Source organism: Culicoides brevitarsis, chromosome 3 (assembly GCF_036172545.1).
Source record: "Culicoides brevitarsis isolate CSIRO-B50_1 chromosome 3, AGI_CSIRO_Cbre_v1, whole genome shotgun sequence".
In the NCBI taxonomy this organism is placed as follows: domain Eukaryota; kingdom Metazoa; phylum Arthropoda; class Insecta; order Diptera; family Ceratopogonidae; genus Culicoides; species Culicoides brevitarsis.
In genome coordinates, this window is record NC_087087.1 from 20,617,060 (window position 1) to 20,637,616 (window position 20,557).

A 20,557-nucleotide genomic window follows, 5' to 3' on the forward strand; every position below is an offset into this window, starting at 1 on the left:
GTAAATAAATATGTACTGGTCTACGAAATATTTTGGGAATACACAAAAACAATGATTTATTCCATTAAAAGTCTCATTAGTCCTTTTACAAATAATGTTTTTAAAAAGACTCTTTCAAAAGTTAGTTTTTCGGACGTAAGAAAAAATTCGATACCGAAAGAGTACCTTGAACATTTTCATAATAAAAAGTCTTTATTACATTTGTTTTCAAACACATTATTCAAAAAAACTCATAAACCAAGCGAAATATATTATATAGTAGGGACAGGTATGTATGTACATATGTAAGGGATTTGAAAAAAATAACGTAAACTTAATTGTATTTCCTAGAAACCGCAAAAACAATTGCATCTATTGTTAATAATTCTTCTGATTCAGAACGTCCCATCATTGAAGTTAATCCTGGTCTAGGTACGTTAACGCACTTCTTGTTAAAGGCAGAAAGAACAGGAATAAATCTAAAATTGATCGAAGGCAATGAAATTCTGCACAAACACTTGCATAAACTTTATGGCAATAGAATAACGTGTCTTCATAATGACTTTTGTAATATGTGGAAATTTGTTTACTTGGATAATGGAGAGCGATTCTCTAGCATTATGAAATTATTGCCTAAACAAGATTGGAAGGACAAACCACCTTCAAAAATAATAGTATCATCAGGCTCGTTAATGTTTTACAAACATTTAATGACTTCAGTTTTAACAAATACTAGCATCTTTAGCAGTGGACGTCATGAAATTTTTGCAGTTATGCCACCAATCTTATATTTTGTAACTCTTTGATTTATCATTTAAAATTCGTGTATAAACATATATTACTTTGTAGTTGTTGACATCCACAAATCAAATTGGATATGGATTATATCGCTCGACTTCCGTACTATTTCAGATTTTATTTGAATTTGAATTCATTACAAAACTTGATAGAAAAGACTTTTTACCATGGCCATCAAAACAGATTATCAAGAAACATATCAAATATCGCGAATTGAAACAAATTGATACAGACTCTTTGTACTTTGTTAAAATTGTTCCCAGAAAAAAATTATTTGATTGCTGTCCTCAGAAACAGATGAATCAGTTGACGTTTTTCGTGAATCAAAATTTCACAAGTAGAAAAAATCGTGTGATACCAGCACTAGAGTAATTAATTTTTATTTAATATTATCAATGATTCTTTTCTTTTTTAATAATTTTTCAGACGTTATATACCAAACGCAGGAAAAGAGATGATTTTATCAAATTTGACGGAAGATAAAGCTAAGATCTTACACAGAAATGAAAATCTTCCAAATTTCTGTGCTCAAAGTGTAGAAATATCCAATACGGATTTTTACCCCGATTTAAATATATTCACCGAGTTTGGGGATCTAACTCCTAATCAAATACTTACACTGTTCACAATTTTCAAAAACTTTGATGGTTTTCAAGACTCAGCATTCATTTCAAATATGCAGCTTTATATGAAGGAACAAATGATGCCTATTGATGAGACAGTTTGCGATAATATTGAAATAAAGTAAAATTAAATAAAGAATTAAGTAAAAGTGTAAACGAGTATAGTAGAAAAACCTGAATGAAAGAAACTAAATCCATGTAATACGATTTTACATCTCCTCAAGTCGGACAGCGGACTTGAACTGAAAAACAGACTCACGATCTACAAGGTTTTTGTGAGATCTGTGCTAACCTACGCTCCGTATCTCCGTATGGCGAGGAGCAAGCTTGACGAATCTTCGAAGGATCCAAGTGGTCCAGAACAACTTTCCCGATCCAGTCACGTTCTCTCAAGTAACCACAAACGAACTTCACGAAATGGCACAGATTGAGTCGATTTGCGACTTTGGCACTTGCATCCTCAATCTGATGCCGAACATCAGTCTAACCGCTGATTCGCTCCCTATTTGGGCTCTCGGAGCACTGAGAACCTCCTCTTTTGTTGTCTTTTGTCGTTTTTATTTATTTTTTATTTTATTTGTTGAGTAGTTTTAAGTGTAAAATACTTTTTTTTGTTGATGCAACTTTTTCTGTGCGGTTTCATGCTTTTCCGCACATTACACTCTGAAATAGCAAAGACTATCGGATTTATCCAGAGATGCATGGTTCGTATTAGAACGATATCCCATCAGAGAATGGTAGGACGGCAGTGATAGTCTCGACTAGTTCTGCTTCAAAGTACTAAACTTCATGAGCATCACATCAGGAATTTGACGCAACACAAAAAACAAAATGAGATCAATAAAAACCAGTTGTTTAAAAAAAACGATTTTACATGATATATTTATAAAGAAATAAAAAAAGGTGCTTGTTATAAAACTTAGGTGCTTACAAAAATCCTTTTATTTTAGGTTTCACAAATTTCAATAAGCCAAAACCAATTAACGATAAGATACCATATTTAATGGTAAACAGGAAAACCTTATTACTCATGCTAGTAGGGGGAATTGTCAGAATTTCTTGAATTTGGTTTTGGTTTACTTTACCCCAATTCTTTGCAATGCCTTCCACATGTCCTATTCCTACAATTCCAACTGATTTCGTAGGTCTTCCCTGCTGTGATAGTGTAGCTAACTGTAATGAATGACACAGATATAGATCCCTTTCCTTAACGAAAACATCTCCAAATGCTGGAAACTCAGCGGTCATTTCTTTCATTAGTTCTTCTAGTAAATCTTTTTGTTTACATTGTTCCACTCCTTCAGTAGTTATCTGTTCATCGAATGTTATTAGTTTCCATACTAATTTTAATTTTTGGAAGAGTGATAATCCACACAGGGCTCGTTTGAGTGTTATATTAATTGGTCTATCGCCTAGTGAAACAAAGCAGTGATTCAATTGATTGATTTCGCTTACTGCACGTCTAAATTCACCACCTGGCGCCATTCCAAGGTCTTTTGTAATTTTTGCATTCATGTTAATCAAAAGAATATAAAATAATCCATTTACAACTCCATTAGTTTTAATTACATTGCGGATCTGTTGATAGGAATAAATTTACCATTACTACATTTACTTACCTTAAAAGGTACATACATTTTCAATGCGAACCGATGGTTTAAAAAGGATGACTTTGAAGTTTGCACCGGTGCAAAAATTTTTCGATTTTGTATTTCAAAATCAAGCATGATAAACGCCCAAAAAAAGCCCAACGCCTTTATGAGGCTTTTTATGCCTCCAAACAGGTAGAAACAAGAGCGAATCCAGGGGGGCATGGGGGCATTTGCCCCCGCCCCCCCCTTTTTTTTTGGAAGAGTGATAATCCACACAGGGCTCGTTTGAGTGTTATATTAATTGGTCTATCGCCTAGTGAAACAAAGCAGTGATTCAATTGATTGATTTCGCTTACTGCACGTCTAAATTCACCATCTGGCGCCATTCCAATGTCTTTTGTACTTTTTGCATTCATGTTAATCAAAAGAATATAAAATAATCCATTTCTGCTGCATTCCGGCTGCATTCCGACATTCCGAACGACATTCCGGCTGCATTCCGGGTGCATTCCAATTAGGCCACACATGACGTACGACATCTCCAGCATAATACCGCATTTTTTCTTCGAAATGCGGTAAAAATTATTTTTTGAAACATTTTTGCTAATAGTTTTACTCAATTTTAATTCATTTTTATGTTTCTTTAGAACGCCAAGTTGTTTAATAGTAAATTTATTAATTTTGATAAAAAGGCGCCTTTCAGAAATTGGCATTACAATAATTGTAAATTTTATGAATTTTCTGCGGTAAATTTTTTAGTGGGGGGCGCCATCGTCCAAAAAGGCACAAGTTTTCAAATTGCCGCACCCAAATTTAAGGGATGCTACGCCCAGAAAAAAACTTTTTTTTTTGAAAAATTTTAATTTTTTTCAAAAATTTCTCGGCTATAAAAATAAAGGATACTTTTTTGCCCAAAAAATGTAATTTTTTTGCCATTTTTCCCAACTAGAGCCCAGGCATCAATTTTTTTTGTTCAAGCCGGGAAATTTTCTGCCTGGATTCGAATTCTTTGGAAACTTTACTGTCATTTAGCACCTTACCGCTTTTGATTCTAACAATTTTTCGATGTTTTTAGGCCGGCGTTTCACAAAATGGGCCCTTTTTGTGCGGTAAAAACAATGTAGTATATCAAACATATACTACAATTATGGGCAATCTACGGGTCTGCCGTCAGCTCCCCGGGAAGAAATTGTTAATTTGGACCCTCCAGAATATGTCTGTTAAGATTTCAGACCGCTACAGTGAGAATTACGAAATTTATTCTGTCGCAAAATTTAGAAAATTTTCGAAAATCGTCTCCTTATATCCCGGACGAAAAGGATAAATCGCACAACTGCACTTTTTGACAAAATTGAGTTAAGAATGAGCAAAATATGCTTAAAGACGAGTATTTTAAGATACATTGAGAGATTTTCAAAAATTTTGAAAAAATATGAGTTTTAAATATTTCAATATAACAGATGACAGATCGCACAATTGCAACAAAAAGGATAAATCGCACAAATGCATTGAAATTGCTAACAAGTCAAATTTCTCCAAATTATTTTTTGTTTATGTTTTTGTGTTGTTGTGCTCTGTTATTGCATAAAAAGTCAATTTGAACTTAAAAATTTGGAAAAATCTTTAAATTGGAAGACTTGAAAAATCTCATTTTTATATGAAAATTTGTGCAATCGTGCGATTTATCCTTTTTTTCATAAGAAAATTTCCCAAAAAGATAAGATAAAATTTTTTTCTGCACAGAAATTGTTTTCATAGGCCAATTATTTACTTTTGTGAGCTTGAAAATGAAGAAATAGTTTTTAAAAAATTTTAACAGCTCAAAAACCATAAAAAACTTTAAATCGATTTTTCTCTGTTTGTTAAAAACTACAGTTGTGCGATTTATCCTTTTTGCCCGGGATATGTTTCCGTATCTTTTAATTCTTCTTGATTATTGCTTAATTATTGCTAAGGAACTCATTTTTACCTGTTTGGAGGCATAAAAACCCTTGAAAAGGCGTTGAGCTTTTTTTTTGAGCGTTTATCATGCTTGGTTTTGAAATACAAAATCCAAAATTTTTTGCGCCGGTGCAAACTTCAAAGTTATTTAAAAAAGGATAAAATTCACATACCTTTGTCAAATTTATGTCCTTAGCTTCTTCTAATAGGGTTTTTTCATCGTGTCTTAAAAGATGGACTCTTGAAGGACATAATTCTACCATGACAACATCTGGCTGCACGTTTCTTATTACAAACGACACATCGTTCTTTGATTTTTCACTAAAATGAGCAGTGCCTACTAAAAAAGCCTATAATTAAATGTAAATTATGTAAATACATAAAATAGCAAAACGAAAATAACTCATGAATAATGCTTTACTAACCTTATTTTCACCAGCATTAAGTACTGTCACGGTTTCTGGAAGGTTTTTCTCGAACTCTTCCAAATTACTATAAATTTTAATTTCATCTTCCTCTGCTTTTTCCTTGTCACCTGCAATAATAATAAAATCGTATCTTTGTATTTTTTTTTTGAAAAATAAAAAAGGCAATGTACAAACAATATACAATGTACAAACTTTGGTTTTTTCTTTCGTGTGGCTCTGCAGCTGAATAGAATTCGCAAGACGGATGTTGATTTTCATGAATCGTCGTGTTTTCATTGGTTTTCAAGAAGTCTTCAAAATGGTTCGATTGAACGGAAGAAAAGGCGTTGATACTGACTTCTTCATCGGTTTTGTTCAAACTTGTGTCTAAATATGACTTTACAGATGAGTCTGATAGAGACATATTGTAAATAAGTTGTAAATAAACTTTCTAATAATCTTTTTCTTTGGCAGGTCCACTATATACGTGTTTATATCCCTATCGATCATTTCACTGACATTACCCACAGGTATTACAAAATACCAGAAACAATGAATTATAATCATGAAAAAGGAAACAATACGACAAAAAAGATACTTCAAAGTATATTTTCATTCAAGTATTGACACATATGATATTTATTGCAACATAGATACATATTTAAAGATTATTTTGTTAATGAAATTAAAAAAAAAAATCGTGTTAAAATATTATGATATATGTGTATAGGGGCTACCAAGTGTAAGTAGCTACCAACGCTTTGCTTTGATGTTCATTGTGCATTATTTCTCTAACCAGACAAGCGTTAAGCACGTTTTGCTGCAAAAAAATAGTATACAATAAATATAAATTTAAGATTTATACAAGTTCAGAATAAAAAAAATGGCAGTTTGGGAAGGCAAGAAGTACAAGTTGGAAAAATCTGAAAATTTTGAAGAGTACATGAAAGAACTGGGCGTTGGATTTCTGATTCGCAAAGTTGGAAACAGTACGTATCCCACTGTTGAACTTTTGAAAAACGAAGATGGTACCTTTACTTTGAATACAATTTCTACCTTTAAAAACACTACCATCAAATTTAAGGTAAGCAGAAAATAAATACTTAAAAAATACAACTTAATCGTTATTACCTTACACATTTTTATAGCCTGGCGAGGAATTCGATGAAGAAACTGTGGACGGTCGGAAGGTAAAATCCATTTGTCGTTTTGAAGGTGATACATTAATACATGAACAAGCCGGTGAAAAGCCGACAACAATTGAACGTATTTTCAAAGCAGAAGAAATGACAGCTATTATGAAAATTAACAACATAATTTGCACTCGTATATATAAAGTAGTCACATAATTTTCTTCAATACTCAACATGGTGAATATTGCCGACAAGTACTACACAAATATTGCATTTATTACATTCATCACACTTATTTTTTTTTCGTCTTGATTATTCATAAAAATGCAATCTAATTTTTTTTATAAAATTTGTTTAAGTCAAATGTTTTAAACATTTTTAAATTACCTTCCCGATTTTTTTCTATCTATTGAAATATTTTTACTAATTATTGAGTATATTTTAATAAGAATTCCTAAAATCTTTTCTAAAGTTTTAAAATAATTGTTCATAAAAAAATAAGTTCCTTTTTTATACAAAAATTAATTAGGTATTAGGACAACCTTTATAATATTTTTTACTAAATTTAAAACAGAAAGTAATAAAGTGCATACCAAATATCAAGAATTATTAGTTTACAATCCGTATCAGTTTAACGTCACAAAGCGGTCATCCATCAAATCTATTAAACGATCAATTATTAAGTCAATAAAAGAAACTGTTAAGAACATAATGTGATTAAAACATTCCGATTCTCAATTTTTAATATCAATTTAAATCATTTAAGAGATTTTATTTCTCACGAAAATAAAGAATTAAATTGAATTAAATGAGATCCATTGTAAGACTTTATTTGAATCGATTTCTTTGTGAATCTTAATTGATTATGTGAGATGTTCTTGGTGTTTCTAAAAATAAATTTAAATTTAAAAAAGATAGCGAAGGAAGTAAAAATATATTATATACCAGTTCAAAATGGAATGCAAAACATGACGTTGACTTCGCGTGATAATAATAAATTTCAATTTTGGTTTCAATAATTAAAACTGAACATGAATCTACAATGTTTGTTTTCGCTGAAAATTAGTTTTCTCGTTCTATCCAGGAAATTCTATTACCTAAATTTTAACTTTTTAGGACGATTTCGAAAAGCATTGGAACTCAATTAGAGACTCCAGAATCGGGTACTCAAAACACGGTATCCGGTTTATGATATGTACTCGATAATTATGATATAATTTCAACAAAAGTTTTTGTGCAATGTTGATGCAATACTTCTTTTTTGTACAGATTATCAGTGTCAAAATTTTGATTTTTGATGAATTTTAAAATCAATTTTTTCAATAAGCTTATGGGTAAAATATTTTGCACATACCAAAAACAAAAATTGAACTACTAAAATTACATTTTCATCTAAGGCCATTAAATTAAATTATTTCACTTTATGTCGCATGTGGATTTTTATGAATGGGGAAGGGGGAGAAAAAAAATTAAAAAAAAATCATTTTTCTTACTATGTACTTTTTTGATGTTTTTGAACGTTAATCGTTGATTGAAGACATTAAAATAATTTTTACTTTTATTATTTTAAGTTCTTAAGTCAAAACTTTAATAAAATTTCACAAAATAAAATTTTATGAAAAAATGAAAAATTTCTTCAATCTATAATTTTCCAAATATTTGATCAAAATATCTAATCAAATAACACATTATTTAATCTAACAAAAAATACATTTTTGTCAAACAAAAATACATTTTGATCAAATCAAAATTACGAATTTCTGTTGCTTAGCATCCATAGTGGCTCGAAATCTCCTGTATCTTTTTCTTGTTCCAAAATATTTTGCTTCTTGGTCTTTTAAGTCCATCTCATTTTCACTTTGGAAAAACTATTGCAATATTTAAATATTGGACTCTATTTGTAACGTATTTAAAGATTTGCTTATGATTTTTGCAAGTCTCAGATTTATTTAAATAAATTATGCGTCTTGGGATTACACTGAGTAAGTATAAATGTGAACTGGCTGACCCCGATGAGCAATTCATATCAGAATAGATAATTTTTAATTTTTCTTCGCCTTGTAAATTGTAAAAAAAAAGATAAATCCATTAAAACGGGCATTCCGGGTAAGCATTCTAGTCCATATTTAGTCAGGTTGTATAAATCATTCGAGAATGAAGAGTTTAAAACGCGAATACAAAATAAATAAATGAACAATGAAAATTAGGCAACGAGACGCCATATTGAGGGTGAAAACCAATTAATGATTGTTCTGATATTTTTATTTATTATACATATTTGCATTAATGTAGCTAAAGTAGCTATAATTTATTGATGAAAAATCGGAATAAATATTAAAATCAATCCAACAATTGGTTTAGCCAGATTTATTCTCTGACCAATTTTTTAGTTGTTTACCAGAACTTTCTAATCTTCCATGCTCTACGTATTTGATTAAAAAAATAAATAATGTTGTAAGTATAGGTATTGAGAAAAAAACCGATATACCTACTTATTTTTGATTTTTTTTTTTTGTTTTTTAAAAAGCTATTTATTTCATTAACATAAATACTTACTCAAAATGTATTTTAGATAAAGAAATATATATATATATATTATATAAAATATATTATATATATAAAACATTAAATTTAAACTTTGCGCTCTAAGTTAAAGATGACCCTTAGAAATTTTTTAGTCTTTAGATTTGATAAAGGATAAATCCGTCACCACCTTTTTTCACCCGCGTTTACAGAGCGCTTTTAAAGTTGAACTTAAGATTTTGTTCGTTATTTAAATAATATTTCTTCTTTTTTGTTGTGATTCGACTTATGATTTTAATTGTAAACTTATGATAAAAAATCTAAAAGGGGTAGAAGAAAAAATCTAAGGACAAGGGGTTTCTTATTTTGTTTTTGGTCTTTCATTAGGTGTAACAATTATTTATTTTTACTGCCTTCTTTTGCAACGAAAACCAAAGTTCATAATATACAGTCTTACATTGAAAACAAACCATTAAGATTTGTTAAAAAAAAACTGGTATTGCTACCTGACAAAAAGGCGATGATAGAAAACGTACAAGCTCTCATAGACTCAAATTTGATATATATTTAAAACACAACTTTAGTGAATATTCGAATATAGACGAAATAAAGCAAAAAACTCGATAATTTTTGTGCTTTTCAAAAATGCATCATATTAAATATAAATAAAAAAAAATTAAGTGCTAACTACGTAAAATAAAATATGATGCTAAATCAAAATGGCAGCTGATAATTAAGGCGTCTCTTTGAGAGATGGATATTATTGAACGAAAAAACAAAAACTGGTACGTGCTAATCATAAAAGATTTATTAAATAATTCAAAATCTAAAAAAAGGAAATTTCTTGAATGTTAAAGTAAAGGTCAAAACAAAATCATCAAAATGAATGACGCAATAAGCTTCATAAATATAAAGTGTATTATAAATACTTGTAACTCAATTTATTTCAATATGTAGGTACTAACAAAAACAAATGGTTTTAAATAACTATTTCACTAGCTAAAAAAATATATTTGAATTTGTCCAAAACCTAATTAAGTGATTTTGCTTTGTTTTACAGCAGAATTAAACAATATCGAAAATCATATTTGATGTTGACTCTGCTTTGTATATTTAAAAACCTGTTTACAATTAAATTGGTTTGATTTAATATACGATAAGCAGCCATAAAGTACGAAGGTCCTTTGACCGTTGTGTACTAATACAATATTGCATCAATTTTTATAATCGATAAATTAATTTTAAAACAATTTTTAAAAAACAGTACTAAGGTTAAAATCAATTGATTTAACCAGTTTGTACTGATAAGTTGATAAAATTACAAGGATAATTTGTCAAAAATAATATTCATATTGAATCATCACTTTTTACTTGCACAAACGAATTCAACAGGTAATAGGCCACCCTCAGTATGTCAAACGACAACAGGACTTTCGACAACAATATGTTGGGTGCTCATTGCATTTTAGAGGGGGGTCGGCTTAATACACCGGATGTACCAATGGACCAACAACAATCATCATCATCATCATCGCCGCTTAAAAACAACATCAACAACAATCATCCCACTCAAGAAACGATCTACACAACTGAAGAGCTTTTCACCAAGTTGCACGAAGCACTTTCATTAGAGCCGAAATTTCAACCAAGTCTATACTTGCCCCAGGACTCTCATGTAAGTTTTATTCGTTATTTATAATTTTATAAGTGACATACGTTTACATAGAGTTCAAAAAATCTTTATAAGTGTCATGAATTTTTTGACCAATTGTATGTGATTATTGTGTTGAAGTATACATAATTTATAAGTGGTATATACATATACTACAAGATATGTAAATAATACATATATACTAATTAAGGTCAGTTTTTGTATGGTAGTCAAGTCAATACCATAGGCTTCCATTTTTTTAAATACATACTCACATTTCAAACACAATACATTAAGATTTGTAATAGGTATATATATTTAGCCACATGACCTCATATATATATTTTTTTTTATGAATACAGTTAATAGACTTTGTTTTTGTTTTTGAACAACCTCAACTGTTTGCACACTGAAAAATCATGTTTCATCGTAGAATATAGTTTGTTTAAAAATATGTTTCTTCCTACTCAATAACCTTGCAATCCTTTTTCTTAACTTTATTCGTTGTACGATAATTTTGCAATACGTAAAAAGAAATAGAAAAAATATATACATATACAATAAAAAAAAAAACAAAACGTTGAAACAATATTTTTTTGTTGTCTTAAATAACTCTCTAAATAATTATTTTTCAACAGTAATTTTTAAAAAAAATCTTGTTGTTATATCCTATAGGATGGTGAAATTACAATTGGAACACGAGATGGTGCTGCTCATGTACTCCGTTGCCTTAAAGTGTGGTATGAACTTTCCAACGAAGTTTTATTTACTGCAATAAATTTAGTGGATCGCTTCTTGACCAAGATGAAAGTTCGACCAAAACACATGGCATGCATTTCAGTCAGCTCGATGCATTTGGCTGTTAAGCAATTAGGATTACCGATTATTGATCCAGAAGATCTGGTTGCAATTTCACAAGTAAACAAGCAATCACTTTTTGATGATCATTTTGTTTTAATCTTTTTTTTTTTGTTTCATCAGTGTCGTTGTACATCGCGTGATTTGGAACGAATGGCTGATATAATTGCAAATAAGCTTGGTGTACAAATGAAATCGACTCCTGTTACAGCTTTACAATTTGTTCGTCTTTTTTACTACATTTTCAAACATGCGGCTGATCAATTACAAATCAGTGAATTCTATAGCGCAATTTCGTTATCTGATTTGGAAATGCGGTTAGAAATTTTGGCTTGTGATGCAAGTTGCGCCAGCATTCGAGCTTCTGAATTAGCTTTGGTATTGATTTGTACTCAAATGGATGCACAAGTATCGAATCAATCTACAGTCAATCAACAAATTCATAACTTAGTTGATTACGCTATTGAAATGCAGCGTCTATGTAGAGTAAGGTTTCAATAGATTTATGTTATGGTGCTTTTAATTTATATTTTTGCTTGCAATTTTTAGATCCCCGACAGCAGTTTTTTCCATAGCCATAGTACTGTGGCAAAAATATTATCGCAATATAATGGGCAACACAAAATGCCCTACAAGCAACGTTTGGTGTGGAAACTATCATCAAGAACTTTACGTGTCTTAAGACCTACTGACAAATTGACCTCATATTTACCAACAATTGAGGAGCACAATGCTATTAATAACAACAACTTACGATTTCGTACTGGAAGTGTTAGCTCAGAGGATGGCGAAGAAGATTGGCCAACATCACCCGTAGTAGCAGTGTGTGAACAGTGTTAAATATCTTTTGTTTTTGTAACTTATAGTGAAAAAAACTTGAGCCGTATTTATATTTATAAAAAAAAAATAAACAAATAAAGTAAATATAAAATAAAATAAAATAAAGAAAAAAATAGGATCTTACAAATAAAAGTGCACCATTCAAGAAAATAAGCAAATGTAAATTAATGTGAAATTATTTGTCATTACATTAATTTATCTATACAAGGATATTTATTCGAAAATTCGAGAGATGTTTGAACTACGTACAACAACTAGAACAAAAACAAAAAATATTGAGCATACGACATTTTTGATATTGTGTCATCCTTTACACGTTTCATCTCACAACTCTCTAAAGTTAGACTAATTAATCGCATTACTTTACGTATAAAAATAGTAAAATAACAAGAAAAAAAAATTAAAAAAAATCAATAAAATTTGATTAAAATCAAATAAAAAGTACAAAATATATTCTGAAAAATCATTTACAAAAAAAAATAGTTTTTGTGTTTCAGTAGTAGTGATAAACGTTAATTAAAAAATTTCTGAGATAGAATTAGTAAATTGAAGCGTTATTGAGCGATTTTATATCAAGCTCAAAAAAACTAAGAATAAATAAAAATATAAGCTGAATATCATTATTTTTATTTTATTTATTTTTATATAACAAAAATTCCTTCTTTTAAAAATGTATTCTATTATGTCCAAAAAACTAAATATTATATCTTTTGAAAAAAAAATCAAAACAGTACTGTTGATCAGTAAAATTTGTTTAATTTGATTATACTAAACCCATGCTAAGTAGTTGCGTGTCTTTCCATGGAACTCAGTCTTTGAAAAGAAAAACGAGAATCAATAGTATGTATTGGTCCTGACTAAACGACCAACTATACCGCATTTAGATGTTGCAGACCTAAGTGTTTGTTAAAAGCCCACATGTCAAGATTTTTCTTCAAAATAAGATGAAAAACTGTTGGAAATTTAACTTGTCTAAATTTTTTAAAAGATCCCCTCTTATTAGATAAATAATGAATTAATATAGACTTATCACGTTGTATTGTGGAAAACATATGACTTAACTGAAAAATACAGGAAATATCTTTTCGATAAAATTGAAGCCCATATCTATTATTATAAGCTAAATTCTTCTAAATTCTTAAATATCATACTAAATTTTATTAACAATTACACATTTCGTTTTAAGAGAACAATTTTTTGATAATTGAAAACTGATGATTTAATCATAATTGATTTACAAATAAATATACATAATTTTTTTTTATTTAATTCTTTATAAACTATCATTTATCTGAACAAAATACATACATATATATCAAAACTATAATTAAAAAAATTATTTCTAATTCTCGCAGAAAATAAGTGACGTAACTCATCCTTTATAATACGAAAATATATTTGTTCTAATTCTCATTATAAGTAGATTATGACATGTACTTATATAAAATAAAACTTAAGACACTATTTAAAATAAAAATAAAGATTGTGTATTAGTTTTTTTTGTTCCAAAGTTTTCAAAAATATTCCGCAAAATTATGCAATGCAAAAATTAGAAAAAAAAAATAATAAATAATTTGTCAGTTTTAATCATGTCAGGAAAAGTATTAGGCGAATAATTTTTGTCCCATGCGGATTTTCATGAAAGGGAGAAAAAAACATATATTTTTTTTAATTTTTTGTTTGAAACGATTTTGGACGTTAATAGTTGATTCTTAACATTTATTTATATTTATTTTTTTCAAATTTGAACTCTCATCAATTGAACAAAACCTCCCATCATTTCAATAAAAAAAAATGTCTTATTAAAGCCATATGGATCATTCCATTCTAAACTTCGAACTTTTAAATTTCGAAAAGGACTATGGATCTAGGACTATTATTTTGTTTTTTTGGATAATTTTTTTTTCTAAACAGTAGTTTTTCATCATTTCTCAGTTCCCGTTTTATATTTAGTTTTTTTTTTTTATTTTTTTCGATAAAATCGGAAAATTGACAAAAATTTCCTGGGCGAAAACGGTAAATCGCACAACTGCAGTTTTAAACAAACTGAGAAAAACAATAGAACTAACTCTGCAATAACAGAGCATAAAAAACAAAAACAAACCAAAAAGAATTTGGAGAAATTTTGAAATTTGGCTTATTAGCAACTTGTATGTCAATTTTGCGACTTATCCTTTTCGTTACTTATCCTCAATGTATCTTAAAATACTCGTCTTTAAGCATATTTTCTCATTCTTAACTCGATTTCATATATATCCCGGGCGAAAAGGATAAATCGCACAACTGCATTTTTTTGATCAAATTTAATGAGAAATCATACTTTCGGAATATTTATTCGCCGTCATAAGGAGCCAGTGATACCTTTGAGTAATTCTAAGTTCAAATTGAGAATTAAAAGTCCATATAAAATAAAGGTTAGTTTAGGCCGTTCAAAATTAAACTAAAAATAAAGTCGAAAGTTGATTTATTTAAGTTGTTGCATTTCGTTGATTAAGTTTAGAGCATTCGGTTTTTTTAGATTCTTACGAAAATATTCGACATGTCACATGACATATACAGTGAACTTTTTTTAATTTTATTAAATAAATAAATTTGGTAAAAATACTGAACTTGTTTTTCAAACTTTTTTGATCGTTATTATTCATGAACATTTTTATTTATTTTTCATAAATCAATGCTCTTTAAGCAACTAAAATATTGTTCAACAGTCAAAAGTTTTTAAATTTTGTCATTTTGTAAGAAATAAATGTTTCCAAAGTTTTTAAAGTTATCTTGCAACCTTTCATATTATAATTTTATTTGGAGCGCTCAAATAAATACATTCAAAATCAAATAAATATATTTGAAGTCTAAATATCTTTTTTACATTTTTTCAATTCTATTGATGTGTTATCGACTTCGAACTTTCGCTTCTTATTTGTTGTGCCACTTGTTTGAATAATACAAGGCACATGTGTGTTTTGAGTTTTTTCATAAAAACGTTCATGACTTTTTAGTTGCAAATGTATTTCATTGGATTCGGAGACTCGATCAACGTCCATATTTTTGTTGGTCAATAACAAGTTTCCAGTATTGACCAACATCAAGGTTGCAAGAAAATATCTTGCAAATTGATCATCCGGCTTATTAATCATAACATTAGCAAATGTAATTTCCTCTCTGTCTCCTGTAAATGTATGTAATACTTCAGTTCCATATTCATGAATATCAAATGAACTGCGATCCTCTGAGGCTTTTAAAATAGGTTTAAGGTACTGATGCCAACGATTCACCTTTTCAATTAAAGTTTGAATATATGATATTTGTTCCTGATATTGATGCTTATTCCTGATTACAGAAGTATTATCCGAGTTATTATGCTGTAGGTCAAAGCAAAAATCTGATTTATTTTCGTTTTCAGACATTGTAATTGTAAGTGAATTGGGTTCGGGAGACACAACTCCAGAATCACGAGATACCCTAGCTGAATTTATTCTTCGTATCCGTTCAGGTGTACTAAGGTTATTATCATTTTTCGATTTTTCAATATCTTCATCGTCAGTGATTAGACTTTGTGAATCATTAATAGATGGAATTTCTTTAATTGTTTGAGAAGCGTCATAAGAGACTTTCTTATTAGGCGTAGATGTATTGGTTTCCATTATATTCTGGTTGAATTCTAACAATGAATTTAATTCTTCGAATCCATAAAAATCTTCTGTGTCGCTAACATTTGAACTGGAGTGTATCGAATCATTTGTAGTTCTTAATTGTGAATGTTGACCTTTATTGACTCTTGATTTTGATGATTCTACTGGCAGTTTTATCTGTAAAAGAACAACGCAAAATAATATAAAACGATAAATACATTGATATAATAACTAATTTATTGAGTACTTACGTAAATACAGCGCAGTTTAAAATCATCGGGAGGGAGTGCAAAAATACATTTTCGTTTTAATTTTCTGTCGGGCAAGCGAAGGAAATTGATATCTAAATTTACTTTCTGTACTAAAAAATTTATAGGTATTTCAAAATTTTCTTTGTGTTCCAAATACACGGGATCAATCCAGAATAAATTTTGTGTGTTTCTAAAAATATTAAGACTCTGATCTACTTTTTGAATTGAACTTTGAAGATTGTATACCATATCTAAGTTTATTTCTGACCCAGTTTCAGACATGTTGATAGGAGATTGAATTGAAAACGATCTTATGGATATACCCTCATCATGTTCATCATGGAGATTACATTCTGTTAACTCCTTATCTGAGTTCTCTCCAAAAATGCTAGCACTAAAGAAATCGTTTTTTTCAGTTGTTCTTCGATCTAACGTATAATTAGTCGATAACACACTTTGATATGCAGAATCACATGCCACACTGCTTTTCGCACTTGTATTTAAGTCATAAGACGCGGATTCAGTTGTGGATTTAGAATTGACCAAATCTGTAATGTTCAAGTCGGTAGAATGATTACACTCCATTTCTCCATTGATATTTTTCGTCAGTTCAATGTCATAAGTATTCTTTAAGTAATCATTTGAAATATAAAACTTGAATCTTATGTAGTCTTTTCTTTTTATCTTGCTTTGTACTTCTTGCTGATGTTTATGCATTTCATTAACTAAATCAACTTGCTTGAAATACCGATTAAAGTTATAATCCGAAACGAGTTGAAATTTATCATTAAAGATGTATGAGAAACATCGAAAGTCAGCTTTGGTCCCAACTATATCTTCTCCATCATAGTCGCAAATATGATTTTTTTCAAGACCGGCATTTGTTACAATTAGTTCTGAGTTATCTATTGAGTTCTTTTTCGAAATAAATAGTTTATTTTTTTTGTTTTTTAAGAAACGACACTGAGACTGTGAAGAGAATAATAAATTAAATACTTTATTTAGTATAGTTATGTGGAATAATTTTGAATAAAGAATTATTAATTTATATGAATAACTTAATATACTTACATGTTTAAACTTTTCCCAGTAACTATTAAACTCAAAATTTTTCTTTTTTATCAATTCAGTAAACTTGACATTTGGAACATGATCAAACTCTCGAACAAAAAATTCAGCCTCATCCAAGCTGTCAACAATAGTACTATTGCGGAGTTTATTTCCTCTACGAGAAACCATATTTGTTTGATCTATATCTTTATAGTCTTCCTTGTTTTTTGAGTTGGCTGCAAGTTGGTACACCATTTTTTCGAAAAAATTCATTTTTCTTGAATATATTTGACTTGCGGAATAAATTAGTAATCCTGCTTCTGCAAAATTAGGTTGTTTACGCACTGTTTCATATTTTTCTAACCATGCGCTTATTTGAAAATCAAAACATTTTTCAGCCCTCTGAGATACGCCAATTAACAAATTGACAATTTTTTCTGGTGCATTGTCCAGCAAATCATTAGGATTAACGTCAAGATTGACCTTTATTGATTCGTATGACTAAAATGAGACCACGTTAGAAAAAACAACTTTAAATTTATTTAATAAAAACTAAATATAAGATGACACTTACTGTATCCATTATATTGCTCAATTTTTGTTTTTATTTTCTATATTTATTTAAAGCATAATCGAATTTTACTACAGAGTTATTTTGTGTTTTTTACTTTTATTATTTATAAACAATCTATACGCCATTTTGAGCCAAACTTTGCGAAGACCCTGTACAAAAATATTGTGTGTCGTACAATTTGTCAGTTCGAGAATTACCGCCATATTGAAAAGAAGTGAATTTTTGTGAAGATAGATTTATTGAAAATCATTTAAATTTAAAAATGATTTTACGCAAAAAGTTGATTTTTATGGATCTCATGGAATTCAGTTCAATTATGTGTCAAAATTTGGAATATTTAATAAAAATGTGACACCGGCGAAATTTTCAAATTTGTTTTAGGTAAAATGTACTTTCAGAATGATTAAGATATTTACTTTAAAACATGTTTTTCATGCTTTTTTTCGTGTATGTAGGAAGAAACATTAAAAACAGGCGCAGGTCAGGCCTTAAAATACTGAAGTAGAACACAAACAATTGTGATAAAGACGAAAGTTTATCAAATTTGGAAATGAAATTCATCATTTCTGGTTACAGCACTTTAAATTCAGCTAAAAAACCTTTATTTTGTCGTAAATAAATTAAAATCTTAAGTTTTTAATCATTTTTCAGATCAAATCAGCAAGAAACGGGGACAAAAAATTAGGGTGAATGCATCGTTTGAGGAGAAACAAAAGCTTGACAAGGTAAAATCTACACGTAATTTAAAAACTTATACTACAAGCAAACTAAATTTATGTAAAAACTTGATTATTTTTATTAAAATAAAGAATAAATATGAAAAATAAAACAAAATGTATCAATATTGAACGACGCATTAGCGCCCTCATCGGTGAGAAGAAAAACTATTTTGGTCGGAAAAAGCGGACATTCGAGAGTAAAATCCCGAACGGAATCCGATCGGAAATCAGTTGGAATTATTGTATAGGGTATGTACATGCTGGGAAAAATTTTTTATCATTTTTACGCGTCTCATATGTTCTCTATTGAATTAGCGGACATCTCTCACCGTTTTGCATACATAGCAAGAAAGGTCCATTTGTTGATGTACGTAAAAAATAAATAATTTTAAAAAACTTTCAAAATTTAAGAGTCAATCACTTTTTTTTTAACTTTTAGTGTTATTTGAGAGGAGCTGCAAGAAAACCCTACTCTGAATCATGTTGTCTTTCGCTAGATTTTTCACTAGACAAACATGTCGAAGCTTCTCCTCGACAGCAACAAATTTGGCAAAACCACTTACTGTTCGAGATGCATTAAATGCAGCGATCGATGAAGAGATGGAACGCGATGAAAAAGTCTTCATACTCGGTGAAGAAGTGGCCCAATACGATGGAGCCTACAAGGTATTAACAAAACAAACACAAAAAAATGCACAAAAGTTGTTACGTAAATCAATTTTGTATGTGCAAAAGGTTATCTAATGTATCTATTTATTAGACAGTATAAATATTATCCCGTATATGTGATAATGACGTTATCATCAACTCTACACTTTATATACACCTAGGTTTCCAGAGGATTATGGAAAAAATATGGAGACAAGCGGGTGATTGACACTCCTATTACTGAAATGGGATTTGCTGGAATTGCAGTTGGGGCTGCTATGGCAGGCTTAAGACCTATTTGTGAATTCATGACTTTTAATTTTTCAATGCAGGCCATTGATCAGGTAATTAATAACTTGTATTATTTACATTGTTGCAGTGCAAAAACAGCAAGCAATATCAAATTTTGTTTTTCATCAAAAACCAAATAAGGTAATAAATTCTGCAGCAAAAACGTTTTACATGTCAGCCGGTACGGTAAATGTTCCAATTGTTTTTCGTGGTCCAAATGGAGCTGCAGCTGGTGTTGGAGCACAGCATTCTCAATGCTTTGGCGCATGGTACTCACATTGTCCCGGGTTAAAAGTCATCTCACCATATGACAGCGAAGATTGCAAGGGGCTTCTTAAAGCAGCCATTCGTGATCCTGATCCAGTGGTTTTTTTGGAAAACGAACTATTATATGGCGTTGCATATCCAGTTTCTGATCAAGTTATGGACAAAAATTTTGTATTGCCTATCGGAAAGGCTAAAATTCAACGTACGGGCAAACATATTACATTGGTTGCTCACTCGAAAGCTGTAGAGCTAGCCTTGGAAGCTGCTACAGATTTAGCTGGAAAAGGAATAGAATGTGAAGTTATAAATTTGCGGACTCTTAGACCATTGGACACTGAGACAATTTTTAAGTCAGTACAAAAAACTCATCACCTAGTAACCGTAGAGCAAGGATGGCCACAATGCGGTGAGTCAATATCATTTTACTTATAATCAATTTATGTGTTTATTTTTTTTTTTTTATACAAATGCTATAAGGTATTGGTTCAGAGATTTGTGCCCGTGTGATGGAACACGAGACGTTTTTCCATTTAGATGCACCTGTGTGGCGAGTTACTGGAGTCGACATCCCAATGCCATACGCGAAATCTCTTGAGCACGCCTCTCTGCCACAAGTTCATGATGTAGTAACGGCAGTGAACAAAGTGTTGGGAGTGAAATAAAATTTATAATAAAGAATCATGTATTCACATCAGATGTTAAACCTCTAAAAATAAAATGATTCAAAAAATGTGTTGAATATGCCATTTTTAAGTAGTTCGATATTATTTGAACGTTTTGACT

At 29.8% G+C, this 20,557-nt stretch overlaps 6 protein-coding genes across 9 annotated transcripts; 4 read left to right on the forward strand and 2 right to left on the reverse strand.

The window, feature by feature from the left end:
• The first annotated feature begins 12 nt into the window (after positions 1 to 12).
• On the forward strand, positions 13 to 1,539 carry LOC134834544 (dimethyladenosine transferase 2, mitochondrial). The gene is made up of 4 exons (XM_063849261.1): positions 13 to 268; positions 331 to 773; positions 829 to 1,145; positions 1,204 to 1,539. Exons 1-4 carry the CDS (start codon positions 52 to 54, stop codon positions 1,523 to 1,525), a joined length of 1,299 nt encoding a protein of 432 aa, XP_063705331.1. The 5' UTR covers positions 13 to 51; the 3' UTR covers positions 1,526 to 1,539.
• Positions 1,540 to 2,254: 715 nt separating this feature from the next.
• LOC134834545 (traB domain-containing protein) lies at positions 2,255 to 5,977 on the reverse strand. 2 transcript variants are annotated; one of them, XM_063849262.1, is made up of 4 exons: positions 5,536 to 5,977; positions 5,359 to 5,468; positions 5,107 to 5,283; positions 2,255 to 2,978 (listed from the first exon to the last, which is right to left on the reverse strand). In XM_063849262.1, the coding sequence occupies exons 1-4, from the start codon at positions 5,762 to 5,764 to the stop codon at positions 2,328 to 2,330; spliced, it is 1,167 nt and encodes a 388-aa protein (XP_063705332.1). In that variant the 5' UTR covers positions 5,765 to 5,977; the 3' UTR covers positions 2,255 to 2,327. The 2 variants fall into 2 exon arrangements, with proteins under 2 accessions (XP_063705332.1, XP_063705333.1); XM_063849263.1 differs by having other exon boundaries at positions 2,256 to 2,978; positions 5,554 to 5,977.
• Positions 5,978 to 6,102: 125 nt separating this feature from the next.
• Positions 6,103 to 7,079, forward strand: LOC134834547 (probable fatty acid-binding protein). Its single transcript, XM_063849266.1, has 2 exons — positions 6,103 to 6,424; positions 6,489 to 7,079. The coding sequence occupies exons 1-2, from the start codon at positions 6,224 to 6,226 to the stop codon at positions 6,687 to 6,689; spliced, it is 402 nt and encodes a 133-aa protein (XP_063705336.1). The 5' UTR covers positions 6,103 to 6,223; the 3' UTR covers positions 6,690 to 7,079.
• Positions 7,080 to 8,440: 1,361 nt separating this feature from the next.
• On the forward strand, positions 8,441 to 12,346 carry LOC134835658 (cyclin G). 2 transcript variants are annotated; one of them, XM_063850576.1, is made up of 5 exons: positions 8,441 to 8,579; positions 10,389 to 10,671; positions 11,323 to 11,565; positions 11,629 to 11,991; positions 12,055 to 12,346. In XM_063850576.1, exons 2-5 carry the CDS (start codon positions 10,408 to 10,410, stop codon positions 12,343 to 12,345), a joined length of 1,161 nt encoding a protein of 386 aa, XP_063706646.1. In that variant the 5' UTR covers positions 8,441 to 8,579; positions 10,389 to 10,407; the 3' UTR covers position 12,346. The 2 variants fall into 2 exon arrangements, with proteins under 2 accessions (XP_063706646.1, XP_063706647.1); XM_063850577.1 differs by lacking the exon at positions 8,441 to 8,579 and adding an exon at positions 9,506 to 9,781.
• A 2,779-nt stretch (positions 12,347 to 15,125) lies between these two features.
• On the reverse strand, positions 15,126 to 17,985 carry LOC134835656 (uncharacterized). 2 transcript variants are annotated; one of them, XM_063850574.1, is made up of 4 exons: positions 17,850 to 17,985; positions 17,297 to 17,776; positions 16,226 to 17,194; positions 15,126 to 16,151 (listed from the first exon to the last, which is right to left on the reverse strand). In XM_063850574.1, exons 1-4 carry the CDS (start codon positions 17,856 to 17,858, stop codon positions 15,195 to 15,197), a joined length of 2,415 nt encoding a protein of 804 aa, XP_063706644.1. In that variant the 5' UTR covers positions 17,859 to 17,985; the 3' UTR covers positions 15,126 to 15,194. The 2 variants fall into 2 exon arrangements, with proteins under 2 accessions (XP_063706644.1, XP_063706645.1); XM_063850575.1 differs by lacking the exon at positions 15,126 to 16,151 and having other exon boundaries at positions 16,303 to 16,415; positions 16,472 to 17,194.
• Positions 17,986 to 18,864: 879 nt separating this feature from the next.
• Positions 18,865 to 20,513, forward strand: LOC134835784 (pyruvate dehydrogenase E1 component subunit beta, mitochondrial). Its single transcript, XM_063850747.1, has 5 exons — positions 18,865 to 18,935; positions 19,008 to 19,234; positions 19,399 to 19,560; positions 19,649 to 20,180; positions 20,252 to 20,513. Exons 2-5 carry the CDS (start codon positions 19,049 to 19,051, stop codon positions 20,434 to 20,436), a joined length of 1,065 nt encoding a protein of 354 aa, XP_063706817.1. The 5' UTR covers positions 18,865 to 18,935; positions 19,008 to 19,048; the 3' UTR covers positions 20,437 to 20,513.
• The last annotated feature ends 44 nt before the right edge of the window (positions 20,514 to 20,557 follow it).

What these genes read in the sequence shown, in the direction of transcription:
- LOC134834544 (XM_063849261.1), top strand. Translation starts at nt 52, where the DNA reads ATGATTTATTCCATTAAAAGTCTCATTAGTCCTTTTACAAATAATGTT. An exon ending in ATATTATATAGTAGGGACAG is followed by an intron (nt 269 to 330) that starts GTATGTATGTAC and finishes TGTATTTCCTAG; the next exon opens with AAACCGCAAAAACAATTGCA. An exon ending in TGCCACCAATCTTATATTTT is followed by an intron (nt 774 to 828) that starts GTAACTCTTTGA and finishes ATTACTTTGTAG; the next exon opens with TTGTTGACATCCACAAATCA.
- LOC134834547 (XM_063849266.1), top strand. Translation starts at nt 6,224, where the DNA reads ATGGCAGTTTGGGAAGGCAAGAAGTACAAGTTGGAAAAATCTGAAAAT. An exon ending in ACACTACCATCAAATTTAAG is followed by an intron (nt 6,425 to 6,488) that starts GTAAGCAGAAAA and finishes ACATTTTTATAG; the next exon opens with CCTGGCGAGGAATTCGATGA.
- LOC134835658 (XM_063850576.1), top strand. Translation starts at nt 10,408, where the DNA reads ATGTCAAACGACAACAGGACTTTCGACAACAATATGTTGGGTGCTCAT. An exon ending in ACTTGCCCCAGGACTCTCAT is followed by an intron (nt 10,672 to 11,322) that starts GTAAGTTTTATT and finishes TATATCCTATAG; the next exon opens with GATGGTGAAATTACAATTGG. An exon ending in AAATGCAGCGTCTATGTAGA is followed by an intron (nt 11,992 to 12,054) that starts GTAAGGTTTCAA and finishes TGCAATTTTTAG; the next exon opens with ATCCCCGACAGCAGTTTTTT.
- LOC134834545 (XM_063849262.1), bottom strand. Translation starts at nt 5,764, where the DNA reads ATGTCTCTATCAGACTCATCTGTAAAGTCATATTTAGACACAAGTTTG. An exon ending in AAGTTTGTACATTGTATATT is followed by an intron (nt 5,469 to 5,535) that starts GTTTGTACATTG and finishes TTATTATTGCAG; the next exon opens with GTGACAAGGAAAAAGCAGAG. An exon ending in TTAATGCTGGTGAAAATAAG is followed by an intron (nt 5,284 to 5,358) that starts GTTAGTAAAGCA and finishes ATTTAATTATAG; the next exon opens with GCTTTTTTAGTAGGCACTGC.
- LOC134835784 (XM_063850747.1), top strand. Translation starts at nt 19,049, where the DNA reads ATGTTGTCTTTCGCTAGATTTTTCACTAGACAAACATGTCGAAGCTTC. An exon ending in AATACGATGGAGCCTACAAG is followed by an intron (nt 19,235 to 19,398) that starts GTATTAACAAAA and finishes ATATACACCTAG; the next exon opens with GTTTCCAGAGGATTATGGAA. An exon ending in GCAAGGATGGCCACAATGCG is followed by an intron (nt 20,181 to 20,251) that starts GTGAGTCAATAT and finishes AAATGCTATAAG; the next exon opens with GTATTGGTTCAGAGATTTGT.
- LOC134835656 (XM_063850574.1), bottom strand. An exon ending in ACTGGGAAAAGTTTAAACAT is followed by an intron (nt 17,195 to 17,296) that starts GTAAGTATATTA and finishes TTCTCTTCACAG; the next exon opens with TCTCAGTGTCGTTTCTTAAA. An exon ending in TTAAACTGCGCTGTATTTAC is followed by an intron (nt 16,152 to 16,225) that starts GTAAGTACTCAA and finishes GTTCTTTTACAG; the next exon opens with ATAAAACTGCCAGTAGAATC.